The sequence below is a fragment of the Heteronotia binoei genome, chromosome 17, assembly GCF_032191835.1.
Source record: "Heteronotia binoei isolate CCM8104 ecotype False Entrance Well chromosome 17, APGP_CSIRO_Hbin_v1, whole genome shotgun sequence".
Taxonomy (NCBI): domain Eukaryota; kingdom Metazoa; phylum Chordata; class Lepidosauria; order Squamata; family Gekkonidae; genus Heteronotia; species Heteronotia binoei.
Window position 1 is genome coordinate 10,153,098 of NC_083239.1, and position 22,846 is coordinate 10,175,943.

The 22,846-nt window shown below is 44.2% G+C and overlaps 1 protein-coding gene across 1 annotated transcript; it reads left to right on the top strand.

Moving 5' to 3' along the window:
* The first annotated feature begins 10,960 nt into the window (after positions 1 to 10,960).
* Positions 10,961 to 16,410, top strand: STMN1 (stathmin 1). Its single transcript, XM_060257905.1, has 5 exons — positions 10,961 to 11,095; positions 13,328 to 13,398; positions 14,492 to 14,664; positions 15,075 to 15,266; positions 15,952 to 16,410. The coding sequence occupies exons 2-5, from the start codon at positions 13,386 to 13,388 to the stop codon at positions 16,021 to 16,023; spliced, it is 450 nt and encodes a 149-aa protein (XP_060113888.1). The 5' UTR covers positions 10,961 to 11,095; positions 13,328 to 13,385; the 3' UTR covers positions 16,024 to 16,410.
* Positions 16,411 to 22,846: the final 6,436 nt, after the last annotated feature.

Genomic DNA, 22,846 nt, shown 5'->3' on the forward strand with positions numbered 1-22,846 from the left:
GTGAAAGGAGGTAACTCTAAGACAGAAAGGATTCCTTTTATAACACGGGCAAGTTTAGAGTCTGGCTACTCCCCTATCATCGGAGCCTGTCATATGATTTGGATGTCGTGTGACTTCCTATCATGTGCTTGAAGTAGGGTTGCCAATCCCCAGGTGGGGGCAGGGGATCCCCCGGTTTGGAGACCCTCCCCCCCCCGCTTCAGGGTTGTCAGAAAGCGGGGGAAGGGGAGGGAAATGTCTGCTGGGAACTCTGTTATTCCCTATGGAGATTTATTCCCATAGAAAATCATGGAGAATTGATCCGTGGGTATCTGGGGCTCTGGGGCAGAGGCACCAAATTTTCAGTATAGCTTCTAGTGCCTTTCCCCAAAATACCCCCCAAGTTTCAAAAAGATTGGACCAGGGGGTCCAATTCTATGAGCCCCAAAAGAAGGTGCCCCTATCCTTCATGATTTCCTATGGAAGGAAGGCATTGAAAAGGTGTGCCGTCCCTTTAAATGTGATGGCCAGAACTCCCTTGGAGTTCATTTATGCTTGTCACACCCTTGCTCCTGGCTCCTCCCCTAATGTCTCCTGGCTCCACCCCCAAAGTCTCCTGGATCCACCCCCAAAGTCCCCAGATATTTCTTGAATTGGACTTGGCAACCCTAGCTTGAAGCTCAGTTGGCCCAATGCTAACACGTGGGGTTAACAGTGGGTTCCAAATTGGGAAATGTGACATTCTAGACTGATTGTTTCAATCATTCTTGTTTATGTCCTCCAAGGAGCTCAAGATTGTGAACATGGTTCTCCCCTCCTCCACACTGCCTCACAACAACCTTGCCAGGTAGGTTAGGCTGAGATAGAGAGTGGTTGACCCAAAGTCACCCAGTGAGTTGTGTTGCTGTGCTAGGATCTGAAGCTGGGTCTTGCCAGTCCTAGTCCTAGCTACTTAGATCTCTTTTGCGAACATAGTATGCAAACAACAAGGTTTCTCAGCAGATAATTACTGTTATTTCCAACACTAAAGCCATCACATCAGGAATACTACAGAGCCCATTTGGTTGTAAACAGTTGCTTGAAAAATGGCTGTTGCAGATTATTCCGTCTGTGAAATCTAAGTGTGTTTGGCTGCTGGGTGCTGTTTCCATGGAAACAGACATCCGATTGGGAAGAGAGTGAGAATAGAAACAGCCTAAGCCCTTTCAAGTAATATGTGTTTTGAAGATTCTATTGTTCCTTGTCACAATATTACTCTCCGTTAATGTAGGAATGTGTGAAAAATTCGTTATTTTGAAGAGAATGCATCCAGATCCTCTTGAGAAGCTCAGACTTAGGATAACTGAACCCCACAAACTCTGATGCAAGGGAGGGACTGCTCTTCTGTGGTCATTTGTCCCTGAGATGTACACTGATTTCGGCTGTATTTTAGAACAAAAAAAAAAACCTATTAAAAGCAATTCATTATGAGGAGGAAAAATCTATCGTGTTATATATAGTTGAGACATAGAGCAAAAAGGAGTGGGAGGGCAGAATCACTCAAATGCAGCCAGTTCATTCAAAGTTCATTTGTGAGCAAAACTGCTTGAGCCTGATTGACAGCTGTTATTAAATTCCACAGCCCATATTGGTCCAAACTGACTTAAACTCAAGAGTTTTGCCTGTGTGGGTGACAGAAGAAGAAGAAGATATTGGATTCATATCCTGCCCTCCACTCTGAAGAGTCTCAGAGTGGCTCACAATCTCCTTTACCTTCCTCCCCCACAACAGACACCCTGTGAGGTAGATGAAGATATTGGATTTATATCCCGCCCTCCACTCTGAAGAGTCTCAGAGCGGCTCACAATCTCCGTTACCTTCCTCCCCCACAACAGACACCCTGTGAGGTGGGTGGAGCTGGAGAGGGCTCTCACAGCAGCTGCCCTTTCAAGGACAACCTCTGCCAGAGCTACGTCTGACCCAAGGCCATTCCAGCAGGTGCAAGTGGAGGAGTGGGGAATCAAACCCGGTTCTCCCAGATAAGAGTCTACACACTTAACCACTACACCAAACTGGTGTAGGATACAGCCTAGCTCTTGATAAATGGGGCCCTCGACATTGAAGAGAGTGCTCTGACTAGATTATCGCCCTTTGGACACTTGAGCATTTTGACCAAGCCTGGAGCATGAGAAGTATTTATTTATTTAGTACATTTTATATCCCACTTTCCCTTTAAGGAGCTCAGGATGGCATACATCAGTCTCCTGTCTTCTGTTTTTTTGCCTCCTAATGACCTTGTGAGGTAGGCTAAGGTTAAGAGAGAGTGGCTGGCCCAACATCACCCACAAGCTTCCTTTTGCTGTGGGGGTTTGAATCTGGGTCTTCCAATTCCCAGTCCAGTAGCTGTGGGGAGCAGTCTCCTACCATCCTGAGATGGGGAGCAAATGAAACATATTCTTTATTATCACTGGTTGTGGGGCTTATCCGAAAGAGATGAAGATTGAATTAGATGGTCACAAAAAGACAGAGAACCGGTCCATCCAGATCTACATTGTGTGTGATTGGGTTGTCTGCTACACTGTATAGCTGGGGTCCCCGACCATTTAGAGCAGGGGTGTCAAACTCATTTGTTATGAGGGCCAGATCAGACATAAATGAGACCTTGTTGGGCCAGGCCATGCCATGTCAGGCTGCGCCATCTGTGTACCTACTTAAGATTGGGTAGCTGAGATATAAACTTTATAAAGGACACCGACAAATACAATTAAAGTTTTTTTAAAAACCTTAAAACATGCTTAAAGCATTAGCACTCATTGGTCTTAAAGGTGCTTTCTTTGTATTTCTCCCATGGGATGCGGGGGACTGGGCAAAGGAAGCTCTGGCTCTTTCCTTCCTTCCCCAGGGGACCAGGAGGGAGTGGAGCCTCAGCCAGTAGAAGAAAGAGAGGTTTGGCTCAGTAGCTCTGCTGTGTGATTGAGAGAGCCTGGCAAAGCAAGCTCTGGCTCCCCCCTTCCTCCCTGAGGAACCTCAGTCAATGGAGAAAACAGAAGTGTTGCTCTGTAGCTGTTGTGCGATTGAGCAAGCCTCGCAAAGCAAGCTGTAAAGAATATGACGAAAGAACAAATTAAGGAGTTGGAAAGGAAATCGGGCATTGGATACGAAAAAAAGGTGAAATATTTAGGAATTTATATAATGGCCAGAATAAGGAAGTTGAAAGCTGATAACTACGAAAAGTTATTAAAGGAAATCAAAGTGGATTTAGAGAAATGGCAAGATATTCAAATCTCACTATTAGGAAGAATTGCAGTGATAAAGATGAATGTCCTACTGAGACTATTGTTTATGTTTCAAATGATTCCTATAATACTCCCACAAATATTTTTTCAACGGCTAAATACTATGGTGTCTAAATATATTTGGCAAAACAAGAGACTCAGAATTAAATTGAAGATATTGCAGGATGCCAAACAGAGAGGTTTCGGACTCCCAGACTGGCAGATGTATTATAAAGCCTGCACATTGGTGTGGGAAAAGGTTTGGGTCTTGTTGAAGAATAAGAGGATACTGGCTATAAGAAGGTGCTGATCTCTCAAGAGGATGGCACTCTTATATCTGGTACCAGCCTGCCCCCCCCCCCCCAAAATAGTGTGTTTCTTAGACATGAAATTAGGAAGGCTGTTTATAGAACATGGCAGTGGATTAAACCGCAAATTTATTAAAAGGTTGGGCGTTTTCCCACTGACCTTACTCCGGAGCAACTGGTTTTTGGCAGTTCACATTTGCGACGCAAAAGCCGCGGGACTTTGCGGCTCTTCCGGGTTCTGCGGAGCAGTTGGTGCGAAATCCGCGCAGACCCTGCGCGGTGAAGAGGGACGTCGCTCCGGAGTAAGGTCAGTGGGAAATCGCCCGTTATCTCCAGTAGAAGCATCCAGTAGAAGAGCCGGCGTGGCGTAGTGGAGAAAAGCGGCGGTTTCGGATCTGGCGTGATCAACCGGGTTCGAATCCCCGTCTCCTACTCCATGAAACCTGCTGGGTGACCACGGGCCAGTCACGTTCTCTCAGCCCCACCTACCTCACAGGGTGCTTGTTGTGGGGAGAGGAGGGGGAGGTGGTTGTGACCCGCTTTGAGGCTCCTATCGGCGGCGAAAGGCGGGAAACAAGCGCCGACCCTTCTTCTAAAATAATAATAATAATAGCCGCCCTGAGCCTGCTTTGGCGGGGAGGGCGGGATAGAAATTAAAAGTTATTATATTATTATTATCCAAACCTATTTAATTGGGAAGAAACACACACCTACCAAACATTACTAAACAATCAAGGGAACCTCAAGATTGAGGAAAACCCTTAGCTAGATTGGTGGACAAAGATGCAAGTTCAATCTAGATATACAAAAGATAAAGATATAGGTTTTGCAAAAAAAAAAATGAATGAATTAGATGAAATCTTGACTGGTAGTGATGAGAAACTAATAAAAAAAATATACAACTTATTATTAGAGAAGAGAATGCAAGATGAAATTATTAAAGAAAGCATGGTTAAATGGATGCAAAATATTGGCCATACTATAGAACTATCAGATTGGGAGAAATTATGGGAAACAAATATTAAAATGACTAGATCATCCACTTTTAAAGAGAATATATATAAGATGATGTATAGATGGTATATTAGCCCAGAGAAATTGTCAAAGATATATCCGAATACCTCGAATAGATGTTGGAAATGCCAGAAAGCAGTTGGGTCTTTCTACCAATATGGTGGCAATGTGAGAAGGCAAGAAGATTTTGGATTCTAATCCACAGCTGGCTACAGAAGATTTTAAAAATAAATATAAAACATCTACCTGAACTATATCTCCTGAATATATATCAACTCTCCATTCCCAAATTAAAAGCTAGATTTTTAGTGCATGCAGCCACGGCTGCGAGGATTGTATATGCAAGATACTGGAAGACACCACAGACACCAAAGAAAAGAAGAATATGTTCAAAAGCTGCTTGAAACAGCGGAAATGGATCTCCTTTCGGTAAAATTAAATGAGGGAAATGTACAGGAATGTAAAGAAGTATGGCAACCTTTATATGACTGGTTGAAAATAGATGGATAGGTGAAGAAAAGGGGGGGGGGAGTAGAAATAAGAAATGGGGTTAGGTTAAAGAGAAATTGTAAATGTGTATGATGAAGTATATTGCTAAAAATTGACTTAAGCTCTCACTCTCCAGTTTATTGTTAATTGTTGTTTTGTTTATTGTTGTATTATGTGATGATGTGTTGGGTCATCTTATATTTTGTTTTGTTTTATGTATTGATGTGGTGGATTTTTCTGGGATTTTGTTTTGTTTCTTTATGTATTTATTGGAAATAATTTAAAACAATGGCAATGCAAAGTAAGCTGTAATGCAGAAGGAAGCAAGAGAGAGGAAGGAAGCAGATGACAGCCAGTCGCTCGGGAGCCTGATAGGAGCCCTCTGGGGGGCCTGATACAGCCCCTCGGCCGCATGTTTGACACCCCTGGTTTAGAGCCTGTGGGTGCCTTAGGAATTCTGATATTCTGTGACTGGTGCTGCCACAAAATGGCTGTTGGAGGCAAAGTCAGAAACAAAATGGCTGTTGCAGTTTACTGTCAGTCACACACTGAAGATCCTAGTGGCAGCTGCTGCAAAAGCAGTGTTTTCAAAAAATCTGCAGAGCCAATCAGGTCTCCAGTGGCAAAAGCCCCACTTGGCCCTGCTCAGTTTCGTAAATATTTGGTGGGCACCCACGGGCACCATGTTGGGGACCCCTGCTGTAGAAGAAGAAGAAGATGAAGATATTGGATTCATACCCCGCCCTCCACTCCGAAGAGTCTCAGAGCGGCTCACAATCTCCTTTCCCTTCCTCCCCCACAACAGACACCCTGTGAGGTAGATGAAGATATTGGATTTATATCCTGCCCTGCACTCTGAAGAGTCTCAGAGCGGCTCACAATCTCCTTTCCCTTCCTCCCCCACAACAGACACCCTGTGAGGTAGATGAAGATATTGGATTTATATCCCGCCCTCCACTCCAAAGAGTCTCAGAACGGCTCACAATCTCCTTTCCCTTCCTCCCCCACAACAGACACCCTGTGAGGTGGGTGGGGCTGGAGAGGGCTCTCACAGCAGCTGCCCTTTCAAGGACAACCTCTGCCAGAGCTATGGCTGACCCAAGGCCATGCTAGCAGCCTGCTAGTAGCAGGTGCAAGTGGAGGAGCGGGGAATCAAACCCGGTTCTCCCAGAGAAGAGTCTGCACATTTAACCACTACACCAAACTGGCTCTCCCAGTTAGAAGTACCACATCCCGCTAAAATGAATACATTATAAAAGAGAGAGAAGTTTTAAACGAAGCAGCGCACTAAAGAAGCACAATCAAAAAAGGAAGTTGAAGACTAGTTAATTGTTATGTTCTCCAGTGGCAGCACATACACGGAGTGTCATTCTAAAGCTTCTTTTTGCATTGCAATTTGAATTGTATATTTAAGACCAACTGACAGATTTTAATCCTTTATTTCGGCAATGTTTTATGGCTATAAATGACACACATCTGCCCCACATTGCTATTTGCTATTTCAGATCATTTCCCATGCTGAGACATGTAGCCGTTTCCAGGAGGCAATTTACATCTGGAAAATAACATCCTCAAGGTCATTTTGGTTCCCCACCCCAGGTTGCTATGAAGAGACACTCCTAAAGATGGGAAATCTGATTGCAGAACTCTGTCTTCTCTAGTTGCCTCTTGAGCAGAACATGAAATGATGCTTAGTCCATGCCTCTAGAGCAGGAATAATTACTACTTCAGTATATTGCAAGGATAAACAAATGGCCCTATTTTAAACAAAAATAACAACTTGAGCATAATCAAGCCCAAATAAGAAGCATTTTGTGATCATAATGATTTCAGTGCAAAAGATGAGTGGCTTGGTCCTTCTATGTATGCTTGGAAGTAAATCCCATTGAGTTCAGTGGGATTTATTCCTGATGTGTCTGGAATCGTAGCCTTAAAACACAAGTATAATCCTTGCATTGACGTTTGTGGGTTTCATATTAGCCAAATTGTGTCCTTTATCTGTAGTGGCCAAAAAGAAAAGAAATCTGTTAACAAATTGAAAAAAATATATTTGGGATTGGTATTTCTATGGATTTTTAAAGCAGTGACTTTGCTCTTTGATGTGTAGATTTTGTTCTTAAAGAAGTTACAGCAGAATTTATGACAACCCATCTGAGTGGCATTTCAGTTCCTAATTGGTCTTTTTATAGCATCTTCCACCAAAGCATCTGCCAACAGTTTAAAAAAACATCAGCAAATGAATTCCAACATCCTTCCTTTGAATTAGCTGTGATTTACAACTTCTAGCAGGGAAAGGTATGACAGAAGGAGGCCTGTATGCAGAAGACCTCCTGGGTGTGACTAAGCAGCTTTGTTTCCCGTTGTTGTAGACAGACACCTGCTAGAACATAATGACACAGAGGTTCACTAGAGAACACCATTAATCATGCAATGGAAATGCACTGGTGTTTTAGTGTCAAGGGGGGGAAATAGTATGTTATTCATGTGGGGTTAAAAATCCAACAACACCTAAAAGGAACCTGATAATTTAGGCCTCGGGTTCTAATAAGGTGACTGGACCTTCTTTCAGAACTCTTAAGTATTGTTGGGATTCTGGCCTATTTAAAAGTGCTCCCTCTGTGAGCAGTTTCTGTTCCTTGAAGATTGGGCCTTGGGAGACTGTTTCACAGAGCCTCTAACCCTCCTTCCTAGTTTTTCTCTCACAGCAGATGCTGGCAGTGGACTGATCACTACAAAAGATGGTTTCTTAATGTGCACAGGATGGCTACTCTTTACCCTTTTTCCATCTCGCTATGCCAGCTAGGCATGAAGAGGACCTGTATCCTGTTAGATGGGTAAGACAGATGACCAAATAATGCAATGCAGAGATGCTTAAAGGTAGTTAAGGTCTAAAGTTTTCAGATAGGCAGATTTATATGTAGCAATGGTTTGGTTTGTTTTGCCTTTTTGCCTGTGACTGAGTGACTTATGCTTTGCAACACTCTTTAAGTTAATACATTTGATTTATATTTCAAGCCATGTCTGGAATCACTAACTCTGATGTAGGTGCACCCTGGAACAAACTCTGAGAGTGGAATGCTGCGGCCTTTCACTCGCAAAATAAAAGGAGTGAGTCCTGCCTGATTCCTATGGCTGTTTTTATTTGCCCGGAAAAGGAGGTTTGGGACCTCTTATCATGTCTCCTGAGAAACCTGTATAAGGGTCAAGAAGCAACTGTCAGAACGGGATATGGAACAATTGATTGGTTTAGAATAGGAAAGGGAGTTCGACAAGGATGTATATTGTCACCCGGCTTATTAATTTATGTGCAGAGTACATCATGCGGAATGCTGGCCTGGATGAAACAGATTGCTGGGAAAAACATCAACAACCTCAGATATGCAGATGACACCACTCTAATGGCAGAAAGTAAGGAGGACCTAAAGAATCTCTTGTTGAGGGTGAAAGAGGAGAGCACAAAAGTAGGCTTGAAACTCAACATCAAAAAACCTAAGACTGTGGCATCCGGCCATGTAAGCTTCTGTGTGCATGCACACTTCATCAGATTGTCTGATGAAGTGTGCAGGCACACGAAAGCTTACATTCTGAATAAAACTTTGTTGGTCTTAAAGGTGCTACCGGACTCCGACTTTGTTCTATTGCTTCAGACCAATACAGCTGTCCAGCTGGATCTATGGCTATGATTCTATAAGAGGGAAGTATCAGGGATTGAGTCTGGGACCTTTTGTATACAAAGCTGCTGTTCTGCCACAGAACCACCATCTACTCAATTGGAAGATGTCCATTTAAGTTCCGTTAAGGGCTGCACTGAGATCTGCAGCTCTGATCAGCCAAAAACGAAACGGTTTCTGCCCCCTTTTTAAAGATGTGCAGCCAGAGCCTAAGCAAGATTGCTCTGAAGTAAATAAATTGTTTCAAAGCTAATTCCATGCCTCTTGTCTTGGAAGGGGCACTAAATACAACACATTACCCTACAAAGGAAGTAGGGTTGCCAACCTCCAGATACGTGTAGTTTGGTGATCTCCTAGATCGCCAAACTATGCATATCATTAGTTTGCCCTGGAGAAAATGGCTATTTTTGGAGGGTTGACTCTATGGCAGGGGTGGCAAAACTTGCTTAACGTAAGAGCCACACAGAATAAATGTCAAATGATTGAGAGCCACAAGAAATGAATGTCAGATGGTTGAGAGCCGAAGGAAGAAAGGGAGAGAGGGAGGGAGGAAGATGGTGAGGAGGGAGGGAGAGGTGGAAAGAAAACAACTTTAACTTTCAATGCATTCTCCAAGCTGCTGGCTGACTTGGCTTAGAGAATTGATTTAAAGATCAACCAGGCTGGTTGATGGGGCTGTAGGGGCTTTGAGAGCTGCACAGTATGTGTGAAAGAGCCACATGTGGCTCCTGAGCCACATTTTGGCCACCCCTGCTCTATGGTATTATAGCCCACTGAGGTCCTTCCTTGTCCCCATCCCCACCCTGGAATCTCCAGCAGAGGTCCACCAGTGACTTTTAGCCACAGCGTATTGTTGGAACACTGTCTGGGGCAGTGGTGCTCTGTATTCTTGGTGCTGTTGGGTGGGGGGGGGGTGCGCAATGGGAGGGCTTCTAGTGTCCTGGCCCCACTGTTGGACCTCCTGATGGCACCTGGGTTTTTTGGCCACTGTATGACACAGAGTGTTGGACTGGATGGGCCATTGGCCTGATCCTACATGGCTTCCCTCATGTTCTTATTTTCTTAATTTATCTCAACCCAGAGTTGGTAACTTAGACTGAGCTGTAAATCCCAGGGGGTTTATTCCCATGTAGGCTAGGGCTTCAGATTTAGTCTTAAACGGATGGTGGATGAGCTCATTACATTGGAAGCAGAACTCTAGAGACACTAGGGTTGCCAAGTCCAATTCAAGAAATATCTGGGGACTTTGGGGGTGGAGCCAGGAGAGATTAGGGGTGGAGCCAAGATCAAGGCTGTGACAAGCATCATTGAACTCCAAAGGGAGTTCTGGCCATCACATTTAAAGGGACGGCACACCTTTTCAATTCCTTCCTTCCATAGGAAATAATGAAGGATAGGGGCACCTTCTTTTGAGGCTCATAGAATTGGACCCCCTGTTCCAAACTTTTTGAAACTTGGTGGGTATTTTGGGAAGAGGCACTAGATGCTGTACTGAAAATTTGGTGCCTCTACCCCAAAAAACACCCCCCCCCCCAGATACCCGCGGATCAATTCTCTATGATTTTCTATGGGAATAAATCTCCATAGGGAATAACAAGAGTTCCCAGCAGACATTTCCCTCCCCTCCCCCCCCCCCCTTTCTGAGGACCCTGAAGCGGGGGGGGGGGGTCTCCAAACTGGGGGATCCCCTGCCCCCACCTGGGGATTGGCAACCCTAAGAGACACTTATTTCGGAGTAAACTTGCTTATGACTGGGTTGTACACGGGCTCGTGGGCAGGATCGGCTGAATCCAACTGGGACTTATTTCGGCCAGACTATGACGATCGACGGGCATCGACGGCACGCAGCGCAGCAGGGCGCAGACCTCGCTAGAAAGAAACGCACGTGAAGAAAACATGCCGAGGGTGCGTGCCTGCAGGCGGCGGTGCTGCATTCTCCATGACTGGCAGAGAAGCGCCCGAGACAGCACGGGGGGAAACAAAGGGACTCTCTTGACGCGCATTGCAAATGCCACTCCGACCCAGGGCTAGGCAGCGACACCCTTAAAGGCAGGTTTAAGAGACGCTTGTCCCCCGTCCAAATGATTCAATGCCCATCCTCCTCTTTGGGCTGCACTTCCGACCCATAGAAACTCCACCGACCGCATTCTCTTTGTTGCGACGCATACCTACCCATTCGGACTACATTTCCCATCATGCCTAAAGGGTGGGAACGAAAGAGAGGGAGGGGGACGCCCCGCTGCGTGGCACGTGCCGCCTTTTCTCGGCCAGGAGTGGGCGTGGCCAGGGCGGGTCACGTGCCGTTGTTTGGCGCTTTTGTGTAGCGAGCGGGGCGGTTGGGCGCCGAGTGTGTGTGTCGCTGCGGCCGTGACAGGAACAGGTGGGTCCGGAGCGGGAGGAGAAGGGACGAAGACGAGCTCGCTTCATTCCGCCACTGACGCGGGGTCGGCGTCGGGTGCATAAGAGCGAGCGGGTGGGCTTTTGCCGTCGTCTCCGCCGGGCAGGCGCCGCTTTGTCTGGGGCTCGGAGAAGGCGGCGAACAAAGGGGCCGGGAGCGGCCGCGGCTTCCCTGCCGCGCGGCCATTGTTGTCTCGGGCGCTGGCGGGCGGCGTCTTTCCCGCTTTTTCTCCTCAGCGCGGGGTTCTCTTCAGCCATTGTTCGCGGGGAAGGGGCGGGGCGCGCGTGCCGGCGGGAGGATTAACAGAAGTCGCTAATTGAGAGGGAGAAACGGAGGTGGGGGGTTTTGTGTGGTCATTTTGGCGCGGACTGACCAGCCAGACAGAAAGGAAGGGAAATGGGGCGGCGGCGGCGGGGGGGGGGGGTCCCGCCGAGCAGCAGGTGCCCGGATGTTACCGTTGGGCCGGCCCCTCCTCCTCCTCTTTGAAGGGACGAAGCGCGCGCGCGCTCTCGGGGAGTTTGAATTCGGTGCGGTTCTAGAACGGCGCGTGCGGTGGGCGGGGCTTAAGGGCGGGAGGCGGTCCTTCCCCGCCTACTTATCGACGTCGCTGTTGGTCATTGGCTGGTAGCTTTATCGCTTGGCGCCCTCCTCCACCGCTAATTTCGTTGCATATTGCGAGTGACGGGGTGCGGTTTTTTTTTTTTTTTGCCCCCTCCCTCCCTCCTTCCCTCCTCTCCATGGGCGTTCCTCTGTGATTCTCGGCTTTCTCCACGCCGTTTCCACCTATTGTCTGTTCTCCTCCCAAAAGGTTTGCCTTGTGTGTCTTAATATGCAGGGGTGGTTTTTAACGGCTCGCGCGGAAAGTCATGCGTGCTTTAGCTTCGAAAAAAAGCAAACCTCAGTAATACTGTCAAGTAGTCATCATCGTTTTATTTATATCCCCGCCCTCCCCGCCAGAGCAGGCTCAGGGCGGCTAACAACACAATCAATACATTCATTAGACAGTAATTGACAAAACTAATTTAACAATTTAATTAAAATTCTAAAACGATAAAATTAATATTAGTATACTATATTAATACTTATGATATTAGTATACTATATTAATACTTATGATATGAATTAATGCTATGAACTACTTTTAAGTATACTGTACGGGTGTTTTTTTTGTTTGTTTCGTGTTTTGGTGGTTTCTGTCGTTCGACTGTAGAAAACCCCGGTCTTTAGCATCTTATGGTAGCAAACCACTCACTCTTTGTACTTTCAGCCTCCGTTGAGGTAATTGGGAACAATAGCGTTTGCCGCGGATACTGTTAATCGACGGGAAAGGGACAAGACAGAGCACATCCACGTAGAAGCTTAACATGTACAGTTGTGTTTCAAGGGCCAGTGTCTTATTTTTAGGCACTGCCTTTTTGTATCTAGTAGGAAGAAAATGTAAAAGGTGCCCAAGCAACCAGCACCCCAAGGGTTTTGCCAGCACTGAAGAACGTGCAGGACAAACCAGAGGATTTTTCTTAGTGGGTACTTGTGATTTTCTTAGGTTCCTGCTTTGCCCTTCAAGTATGGGCAGAGTGGTTTTCTTGAAAACCAGTATATTGCTGATTATCTTATATATATTGTCTCAAACAATGCATATTTTCAACAGCATGAAAATTGTTTCCCATTTCATACTGCTTTTGTCACTAGGCACTAATTAACCAAATCCATCACACCGCACAAGAAAAATCAGAACTGCTTTTGTAATCGGGGGTTGAATAGGTATAGATGGTGACTTTTAAAAAGTCCAAACATTTAACACATCCTTAACACATACAGCTTTGGACCATTACCTGTCTATATGTTTAGGATCAATGTCGGGTTGAAACTGAGTCATAACTTATTCTAAGGTTTGTGATTGATTAACTTGAAGATGATCTGCTTTGTGTGCATCTTCCAAAGGTAAAAGACACATGATGGTCAGGAACTGTATCTGGCGAACGTTGTGAAATTATGTCTCCTTAAGTAGCTTTAATAGCTCCAGTCCAAAAACCTTTATTGGCATAACAATAACTTGTACAAATCATCCTATATGCCAACAAGGAGAAACAATCAAAGGGCTTTAATAGCTTAAAAATTTGTGGTTGAATTCTTGGTGTGTGAAGAGAATACTTGAATAAGGTATGATAGTATTACATGGTATATTGCTTCCATTTACCTAGTACTGTATTTCAGTTTTTTTAGTGCCCTGCTTACTGGAGTTTCTGCACCGCATTCTTTTGAAGCCTCAGAAATGGCGTCGTCTGGTAAGTATTATCAGTGGTTTACTGGTAATGGTACCCTGATAATAAAAGTGTTTAGAGATCCTTGTTGAATATATCGTTGGTTGATGGTGACACTTTCATATATTTTGTTATGTCTTTGCTTTGGGATTGTTTTTGTAAAGACTTGTAAAATACAGAAGAGTCATCTGTCTATCTGCCACAGAAAGGCTCAGATGAGTTCTAAGTTTGAATTATAAAAAGCCTTTCTACTGGTTAAATTATACTGCTTGTCAGATTTATAATTGCAGATTAAATCTGCAATTGCCCCATGACAAATGGGAAGAATTGCTTAGGTTTTATCTCCCAAAAAGATCTTTCTAGGTTAAAGAAGTAATGTTTTGAGATGTGTTGAAGCAGTTGGGGAAAAAATGTTTTAGAAAAATTGAAGAAACACATACAATATGTATTTTTTTTATCAAGGCTAAACTTATTTTACTGCTTTAACAGCCTAGGATGCATAACCTATTACTAATTAGTGTTAGTTATTTAAGGCTATGAACTACTGTAAGAAAGTTTATGTATTCATAACTACCTTGTGCTGTTTAGTATACATATGGAATTTCAAAGGATGTAAGTTTTCTACAAGCAGAATTGCAAATATAGTGGTACTTGACACAGAGCTATACTGCTTTGACACATGTATGTTCATTTTTGCTATCTGCAAAGTAGGAGAAAGGCTGAATTTTTAAATACATTGTTTTAAAATGTGCTGTTTGGACAGTGTTGTGCAGCCATAGTAGGACTACCAGCATATTCAAATACCAAGTTGTGCAGGTTTTTAATATATACTAAAGTATTGCATGGTAACTGGATATTTGGGTGCTTCTGTTTACTTTTCCAGTACAGAACTGAAACTGGGTTTGTTCAGAAATGCAGGAAAATCAAGATTTGTGAGGGTACTTGGAATTCTGTTATCTCCCTAGACCTCTTGCCCCATACCAAGGCTTACATGATTTCTTGGAGAGAAGCCATGGTTAATAATTCTGTAGTCTTTGAGTTCATCTTGCTTAATCACAGCTGGCTTTTTGGTGACATGGGGTTTGGAAAGTTAACTTTGTGACAACTTCTGTTTTAGACATGCAGGTGAAAGAACTGGAAAAACGTGCTTCTGGCCAGGCATTTGAATTGATACTAGGTCCTCCTTCAAAAGATGCAGTTCCAGAATTTCCCCTTTCCCCTCCAAAGAAGAAAGATCTGTCGCTGGAAGAAATTCAAAGGAAGCTAGAAGCTGCAGAAGAGCGGCGTAAGGTAAATGGTTGTTGGTGTGTACTTATATCAATGTATATTTATAACTGCAGCCAATTAAGAGCTGAGCACATGTAAAATAATAATTATCAAAATATTGATTGCCATTATATTATAAATAAAATAATAGTGCTTCTACCTGAAGTGTTCTGTTTTTTAGGCATTTGCATAAAAAATAGAACAAGATTCCTAAATTATGTTCAGGAACATTTGAAAAGAGTTAAAATAGTGGACAGGTTTTTTTTCCATATAATGAAACTTGTGTAGAGTAAATTTTCTTCCCTGGTTGGAACAAACTTGGCTGTTAGTAAACTGAGGCTAATGTCAGTGACTCAGATCCATCCTTAACACAGCCAACTGCTGTAATTACACACAGACTTCTCAACTAAACATGGAATGGATCTATATTCTAGTCCCACGAAGCTGAAGTATTGAAACAACTGGCTGAGAAACGAGAGCATGAGAAAGAGGTGCTGCAAAAGGCGATTGAAGAGAATAACAACTTTAGCAAAATGGCAGAAGAGAAGCTGACCCACAAAATGGAAGCTAACAAAGAGAACAGAGAAGCGCAAATGGCTGCTAAACTGGAGCGCTTGAGAGAGAAAGTAAGTCTGCAGTTCATCCCATAGAAAGTACAGTGTGAATTGGCATCGCCAGTAATACTGAAGTTTGACAATTGGGCAAAAGTAGTCCATCAAAAATATGCATAAAATTTTGTAAAGGACTTGGGCAAAAAGTAGCAAATCTGTGCACTATTAAATAGTTAATCTCTTCAGGTGAAGAACATGCAGATTGTGAGAATCCATGAAGCTGCTTTATCCTGAGAGACCTTTGATGAGCATAGTCTGGTTTGGCTGGCAGCATCTCTCCCAGATATTTCACATTGCCTCATATCTGATCCTTTTTAATTGTTGCCAAGCCATGCCCTGTCCCCGAAATAGACCTTAAGCTTCAGTCTTCTAAAACAAGATAGGACCTTGTTTTGATGCTACTCATGTGGCAGCATCTCTTTAAACTAGATGGTGCTTCAGCACACTAGCATTGGCCTTTCAGGATGGAAGCCTGGCCCATGAGCAGGTGAGAGTACAAATCTGCTTGGGTGCATATCTGTCAAAGTCTTTTTAGGACATACACTGCAGAGGTGGTGAATTTACAGTTGTAGGAATCTAATCCTGTAAATGTGACACAAGTAGAATTTAGTCTGGTGGAATAAGAGTTTTGAAGGTGGTTTTTATTCTAATTCATCTCTGTTGTAACCAGGTGATTTTACTGTCTTTTTTACTCCACTAGGATAAGCATATTGAAGAAGTACGGAAGAACAAAGAAGGAGGGAAAGAAGCTGGTGAGAATGAAAGCGACTGACTTCATCCTGGAAATTGACTTTCTCCCCTTTGTCGAAATATCCAAAGACTGTATTGGCCAGTGTTTTTGTTAAGTTCCTAGAAAACTGATGTAGAACTGTATAATTAGACCCAACTGTACATTTGCTTTGGGGAACGAGAGGGGAGCCTTTCATGTTCACTCTTTTTTCTAAACTGTTGTCTTTCCAGTGTAGCTATCTTGTTGCATTTCTTCTATTCCAGTGCATTTTGTTCCTGGATTGATGGCTAGTGCTATATTCAGCTGACATATATGTGAACGGAATATGTAGTGTAATGTTCATGCTGAATCTGTTACACTTCAGAATCTGTCAGTCTTACAAATATTACTGTAACCAAGTGACTTAAATAAAACTGCACAGTGCTATTATCACAGGTGATTGTTTCTGAGGCTAGCATGACACATAAGTAAATATGCAATTCAAGCATAGCTAAGGCTAAAATATATCGCTGTAATACTGGAATTACATGCCTGCAAACACAGTTCTTGTTTAGTGGCTAGTGACACTCCACAGTAGCCTTTTCTGTCCTTTAGAGTTGTGCCTATTGTCCCAATTCTACAATAAGACCTTTGTCTTACACCTCAGCAGTTGTCAGCTGCTGTTTTGCTGAAACCATTCAGAACCACCTCCCTCTTTAGACATGCTTGAAATTCCAACAAATAACTCGTTAGCATGCAGTTGATCTGACCTTGAAACCAGTTGCTTGTAAACTTAACGTTTCATTTGCAATCTTAAGGTTGTTGCTCTCGCTATAAGCTCCAAGTCAATGTTGAAAATAGTACCCTAGTATCAAGTGGGGGGGGGGGGCAAAAACAGGGCTGGGTGAAGGAGTAGGCCTGCATATTCCATGACTGCTGGAGACTTTTAGAGCAAATTGATTTTCTGGTTAAAGCAATATTGGAGTTACGTTTAGTTACTGAAGTTAATTGGTGCTACCCTAATAATTGCATTGTTACGTTCCTTGGCAGAGCTGTGTAATTACAGATGAAAGATTTTCTGGAGGCCTATAGGTCTACAACTATTTTACAATTCCTTTGTAAAATAAATTGGCTCTAAGTTTCCACCTCACTTGGGTGAGGATGGTATTCTAACCTTTGGATAGATATGGGGGAATGGCGTCAAAGCAATATCAGCCTAAGCTGCTTGTCCTATAGTTTGGTAGCTAAATAGCTCCATCGTGTGGCTTAAGGAGGAGTTATGCATCCTCAGACTCAAATGTTAAAGACAAACAGCAATATTGAACTGTCAGCCTATAAAGTGGCTAGCAGCTTTGGCAATCTTAGAACTAGTTTGAAATCTCTTAAGGAACTGGGTGATTTCTTAATTCAATACAGAAAATGACTGGCAGATGTGGTTGTAATTTTACCTTGATATGAGGGTTACTTTAACTTGAGAGCTTCTCCACCCTCTGGCTGTTGCAGTGTTTCTTAAAATAGTATGACTGGAGCTAGGTTTTTTTCAAGTTTTTTTAGTAGTAAAATGTGAAACTGCTTCCTGTGCATGGCTGTGTATGCTTGATCTTGTTCATTACATCAACATATTAAAAAGTACAACTGTATACATCTCTGTAATTGAGACTGAGTCAGCCAACAATAAATACACTTAAGTGGCGTGGTTCTCCTTGCTGACTTAGCAAGTGTCATTGGAAATATCTGGCAGCACTCAAAATGGAAAGAAATGGAAGAAGTTGGCTGGCATCTTGAAGTCATGTCGTCAGCTGTGAAGTGGGTGGCTCAAGTTAAAGCCTTTTAGTCTTTGAACTCATGATGGAGGTGTGCAGAGGATCTATTGCGCCCCATCATGAATGTTCGCTGTAATTAGGAATGACTATCCTGTTTCGCTTTTACCCTTATTAGACATAGAGCTTCTCTTACAAACCTTGCAGTTTGGAAACATGGGCCAAATGATGTTCCACAATATGAAATCTTTATGGGGACTGGAGGGAGAAAGAGATTACTGTGAAAATGCTGGTTTTCATGAAGCCCTTCAATTCAAAATGTAATTGTTGCTCACATTTGCACGGCGTGAAATTTTAACTGCAAAACTTAGGACATATTACAAGAGTCTAGCATGTATTGTGTTCGAGCCATCAGCACCTGAGTATGTTAACTACACTGCAAAATAGTGTAGGAGAAGTTTGGTTAAGATCATGGCACTACAGGGATCAGTATTCAATAATAACTTCTCAACCAGTATAAACTTGGAACAGTTTTACATATGATTTTATTTCCTTCATTTATATCCTGACTTTCTCTGAGGTGGAGGACATTTTGATGGGTGTTTCCCACTGTCCAATCAAGAGGCAGGAACAATTTTCCCCCCAACTTCCTGCCTCATGCCACCCTCTTCAGTTCTTTTTCTGCCTCTATAGGGGCAGGCCTTGCCTTTATTTAACTCTTAAAACACTAGATTTTTCTTCCTCAGCTTTATTCAAACTAACATATTTTCCCTCATAACTACCTTTATATTTTTTCTTTAATTACTTTGCTATTCTTATAGTCTAACTCATTTTGGCGAAGAGCAACAAATATTGAAAGGCTGTCTCCCAACAGTGACAGCCATTATAACAAGTCTTAAACTAAATTTCTTTCTCAGCCTTATTCAGTTTGCTATATCGTCCCTCATAACTGTCTATATACTCTTTAAATCTTTTCAGTGATCTTCCTTACATTATAACTCCTTTGGAGAAGAACAACAAACTATAGAGAGAGGCTGTCCTGCTACAGCAGCCATTTTATTAGTTCTTAACCTCTAAACTTCTTAGGCTTATTCAGTCATATATACCCTACATCCTAGTTACCTATATATACTTCCTTTAAATTCCTTTCACAATTCTTTCTTGCATTCTAACTCCTTTGAGAAAGAACAAGTTATGTACAGAGGCTGTCTTCTGCTGCTGTGGCCATTTTAAGAGTTCTTTCATTTACTGAGCGAGTTCCCTTCAACTCATACAATGGCAGATCAACAAGGAGAAAGTGAGGGCATTCCTTCTGCTGAGTGGGATGCTCCCCCTCATTGCTGGTGCCAGGTAGAGCATAAGAGGAGCCAGCATGCTAGGCCTGAAGCTACGGAGGGGGGCTCCTGTGCCCCCCAGCAGTTGTGCTGCCATGCTGCCCCCGTCTCCCCAAACGTAGCTGCAGAGCGCTCACTAGAAAGAAAGCCACCGCCCCCTGGGCAGGTGGTGCTTCACCTTGACTTTCCCTTTTGCAAGCCTTACAGCAAACGACTTTCTCCCGACTGCCCTCATTCTCTTTTGCCAGTGCGCAGCCCCCCCCCGTGCAGCCAGTGGGACACAGAGCAGGCTAGGAGGCAGCTGCAGGAGGAGCATGCTGCTCCCACCCCAGCTCTTGGGCAGGCAAGTGGCAGTGCTGGGGCTGGTCCTCTTGGGCCAGAGGAGCCAGGACTGCAGCTTGCCAGCCAGGGACAAAGAGCGCAGGTATTAGGAGTTTGGCCAATAGCAGTGGCAGCAAAGGGTTTGCTGGACCAGGCAGGTGGCATCTATGCAGGGTCTCGAAGTCCATAGATAGCGGGCGGGGGAGTGCATGATCAGAATTGTCCATTTTGGGGGAGGGGGGCTTTATTTAAACATTCAAAACGGTTTCTGGACTAGGGATGCCTGGAAGACCCATCCTGCCAGCCCCACCTTTTTAGGTTGGGGGGGGGGGCTTTTTTAAAAATTTGAGTCCCAATTTTTTTAAAAAATCCTGGCTACACCCCTGCAGCATTCTCTCTCAGCTTACCTCGGCGTCGCCTACAAAATTGCCTATGGGCATTAAAGTGGAGCCAGCATGGGCCGTAGTGGGCATGTGTGGGCCATGGCCCAACATGATTGCCTAAATCTAATGGTTACAGAAAACACAAACGCTGCTTGCTACTGCTGGTTCTGGAGCCCATGGCTACTGCAGGCTAAAAGCAAGAAGTTCTGTGGACCCAGATGGCGTGCTAGAATATATGCAAACCCAGGTTCTTTCTTTACTTCCCAAATGGGGCTCTCAGTAAGGCTGGAATGCTGTGTAGCAGTTCTCCCTCCTCCATAAGCCATGTAAGCAACAGCAATTCCTCAGTATGCCTAGTAGAGACAGCTGTGCCCATACCAGCAGTGGGTCTGCAGGTCTACTTATGAGTAATGTGTCTGGTTCAAACCCCCAAAGCTTTCCCCTGAATTCTAGTCTTCAGACTAACCATGCAGGAAGAGGCTACCAAATTATTTCGCCACAGATGAATAGGCAGGTCCCTGTCCAACTCTTCTTCCCATTCCTTTTCTCGGATGGGGAATTTGGAAAACACAGCCTCCCAATGGGAGACCTGGCTGATTTCTTATGGCAGGAAGGGTTCCTGCAAAACACAGGGAAAGAGAGATGACTGTCCCCCTACTCCCACCAGTGGTTCAGAGGACTCAACAACCCTACATAAGAAATAAGCTAAAGACAAAGGTGGGTGGGTGGGGCGCCTTGCTAGTTGAAATGGCTACATGGGCGATGTCTAATAAGTATCTACATATTTGATGGGTTAAATAAATGGGCCCCATCCTTTTAATGTAACTTGCACTTGGATGTAAAGCTGGTTTCCATTTACATCAGCAGGTTAGTGAGGGGAAATCCCCCTCCGCGATATAAGACCACAACAGCATTAGAGATGTAGCTGACCACCTCAAAAGACCAAAATGTCTGGTCCTCTCGTTCTCAGACCAACTTGGCCAAAGAGAATATCAAGTCCTCCCTAGGTTTTAACAGGGCAGAAGTTTTCCCCTCCCATTGATTGTTTGGGAAACAAAGACTGAATGGGTAAAACTTACAGCCAGTAGACAATTACAAAATTTACTAACAAACTTACTTCTATCACTCACTACTCAGTTCCTTTCCAGGTCCCACTACTGGATACTTCACTTGCAGCTTTGAAGTAATCTGAACTATTGACAGGATGGCGAGGGCACGTTCTGGCATAGCTGGTGTATGAGGGGCAGCTTAACCCTTGCAATCTTGAGTATGCTGTTATTGTTATTATTGACATTCGTTACAGAAATCTCATGGTCAATACTTTGAGCCTGAGACCATAGGAAAACATGAAATGGCTGGCCATTGCAAGCTTTTGTACATGAATTGCTTCATGTGTTCGTCAGCCAATGGAGAAAATAGAGGCTTTGCTCCATAGCTCCTGTGTGATTGCGCAAGCCTGGCAGAGTAAGCTGTGACGCAGAAGGAAGTAAGAGAGGGAGAAAGAAACAGGCAACAGTGAGTTAGGGTTTGTAGAATCTTTCGGGCTCAAGTGCCGTGTTCTACTGGAGAAAGTTTTCCTTCCAGACTTTTCGTTCTCAGCTGCAGAAAACATCCTCAGTGGCGTTGCAGCCGGAGCAGGCGCTCTGACCTTCTTGGCTGCTGTGCATTGAGTGGGGCCAGGGCTGCTGGAGAGCTGCTATTTCTAGGCTGGAGGGGGTGTGATGAAAGGGCAATTGGCACAAACAATGGGCACATCCACAAACCTGGCCCCACTCAATGCACAGCAGCCAAGAAGGTCAGAGCGCCTGCTCCGGCTGCAATGCCACTGAGGATGTTCTCCGCAGCCGAGAACGAAACGTCTGGAAGAAAAACTTTCTCCAGTAGAACACGGCACTTGAGCCCGAAAGATTCTACAAACCCTAATGATGTTACCAGCCGTGAAAACCTGAAATCTTTGATAACAGTGAGTTGCTTGTGGACCTGATAGGAGCCCTCTAGGGGCCTGATCCGTCCCACAGGCTGCACGTTTGACACCCCTATACTCGGGTCATTTTGTAGAAAAAGGGGTGCTAGAGCTCATTAGCACAACGTATTTGTATATGCCACACACCCCTGACATCAGCGGGAGGTGTACTAAATTGGATCAGCTCAGCATCTACCTTAAAATGCTTTTTGAATTGTAATTGTCACAATAAAACCTTACTCCCATCCAGTGCTTCCTCTAAGCTGTGAAGTCTTGTGAGCAAAAATCTTACTTCCTGAACTACTGGCATTAAAATTGTGAGCTACTGCATAAATTGATTTGTTCTGGGGCCATCCTTCCTGAGCTAAGACAAAAACGTGTGAGCCGGAGGCTAAAAAATAGCTAGCTCACACTAACTCAGCTTAGCGGGAACCCTGTTCCCCGTACTTTTTAAATTACTTTCTCCTATGTGGCCACAGTGGCATGATGAAGATTTCCATCTGTCTGCTTTATATGTTTTGGTTATTTCCCCGTTTTTTTGTGGGGAAAAATACTAGAAAGTGTCAAATCTTGGAGCAAGGCCACACTGCCTCTTTCATCCACCCGGGTCCTCGGCTAGCAGGGGTGGTGCAGCACTTCTGCCTGCTCCACGGCCCAGTTGCTAGCAGGCCGCAGACTGGTACCGGTCTGTGGCTTGGTGGCTGGGGACCCCTGCTATAGAATGATAGAGGGATTGACCATCTTGTGTAGTTGCTGGTGCAGGAAGGACCTGTGATGTACAGTTGCTCCAAACTGCCATAATCTTTCAGTAACAGCTCCCCTCACCATGTGCATTTACTCCTTGTTAGGTGTTGGTGATCTGAAAAGTACAGCTACAGTCTGTCACAGAAGTGAGTACACCCCCTCACATTTTGTAAATATTTAAGTAGAAGAAGAAGATATTGGATTTATATCCCGCCCTCCACTCCGAAGAGTCTCAGAGCGGCTCACAATCTCCTTTCCCTTCCTCCCCCACAACAGACACCCTGTGAGGTAGATGAAGATATTGGATTTATATCCCACCTTCCACTCTGAAGAGTCTCAGAGTTGCTCACAATCTCCTTTACCTTCCTCCCCCACAACAGA

Coding starts and splice junctions, on each gene's coding strand:
- STMN1 (XM_060257905.1), top strand. Junction 14,665..15,074: donor CTGCAGAAGAGCGGCGTAAG/GTAAATGGTTGT, acceptor TCTATATTCTAG/TCCCACGAAGCTGAAGTATT. Junction 15,267..15,951: donor TGGAGCGCTTGAGAGAGAAA/GTAAGTCTGCAG, acceptor TTACTCCACTAG/GATAAGCATATTGAAGAAGT.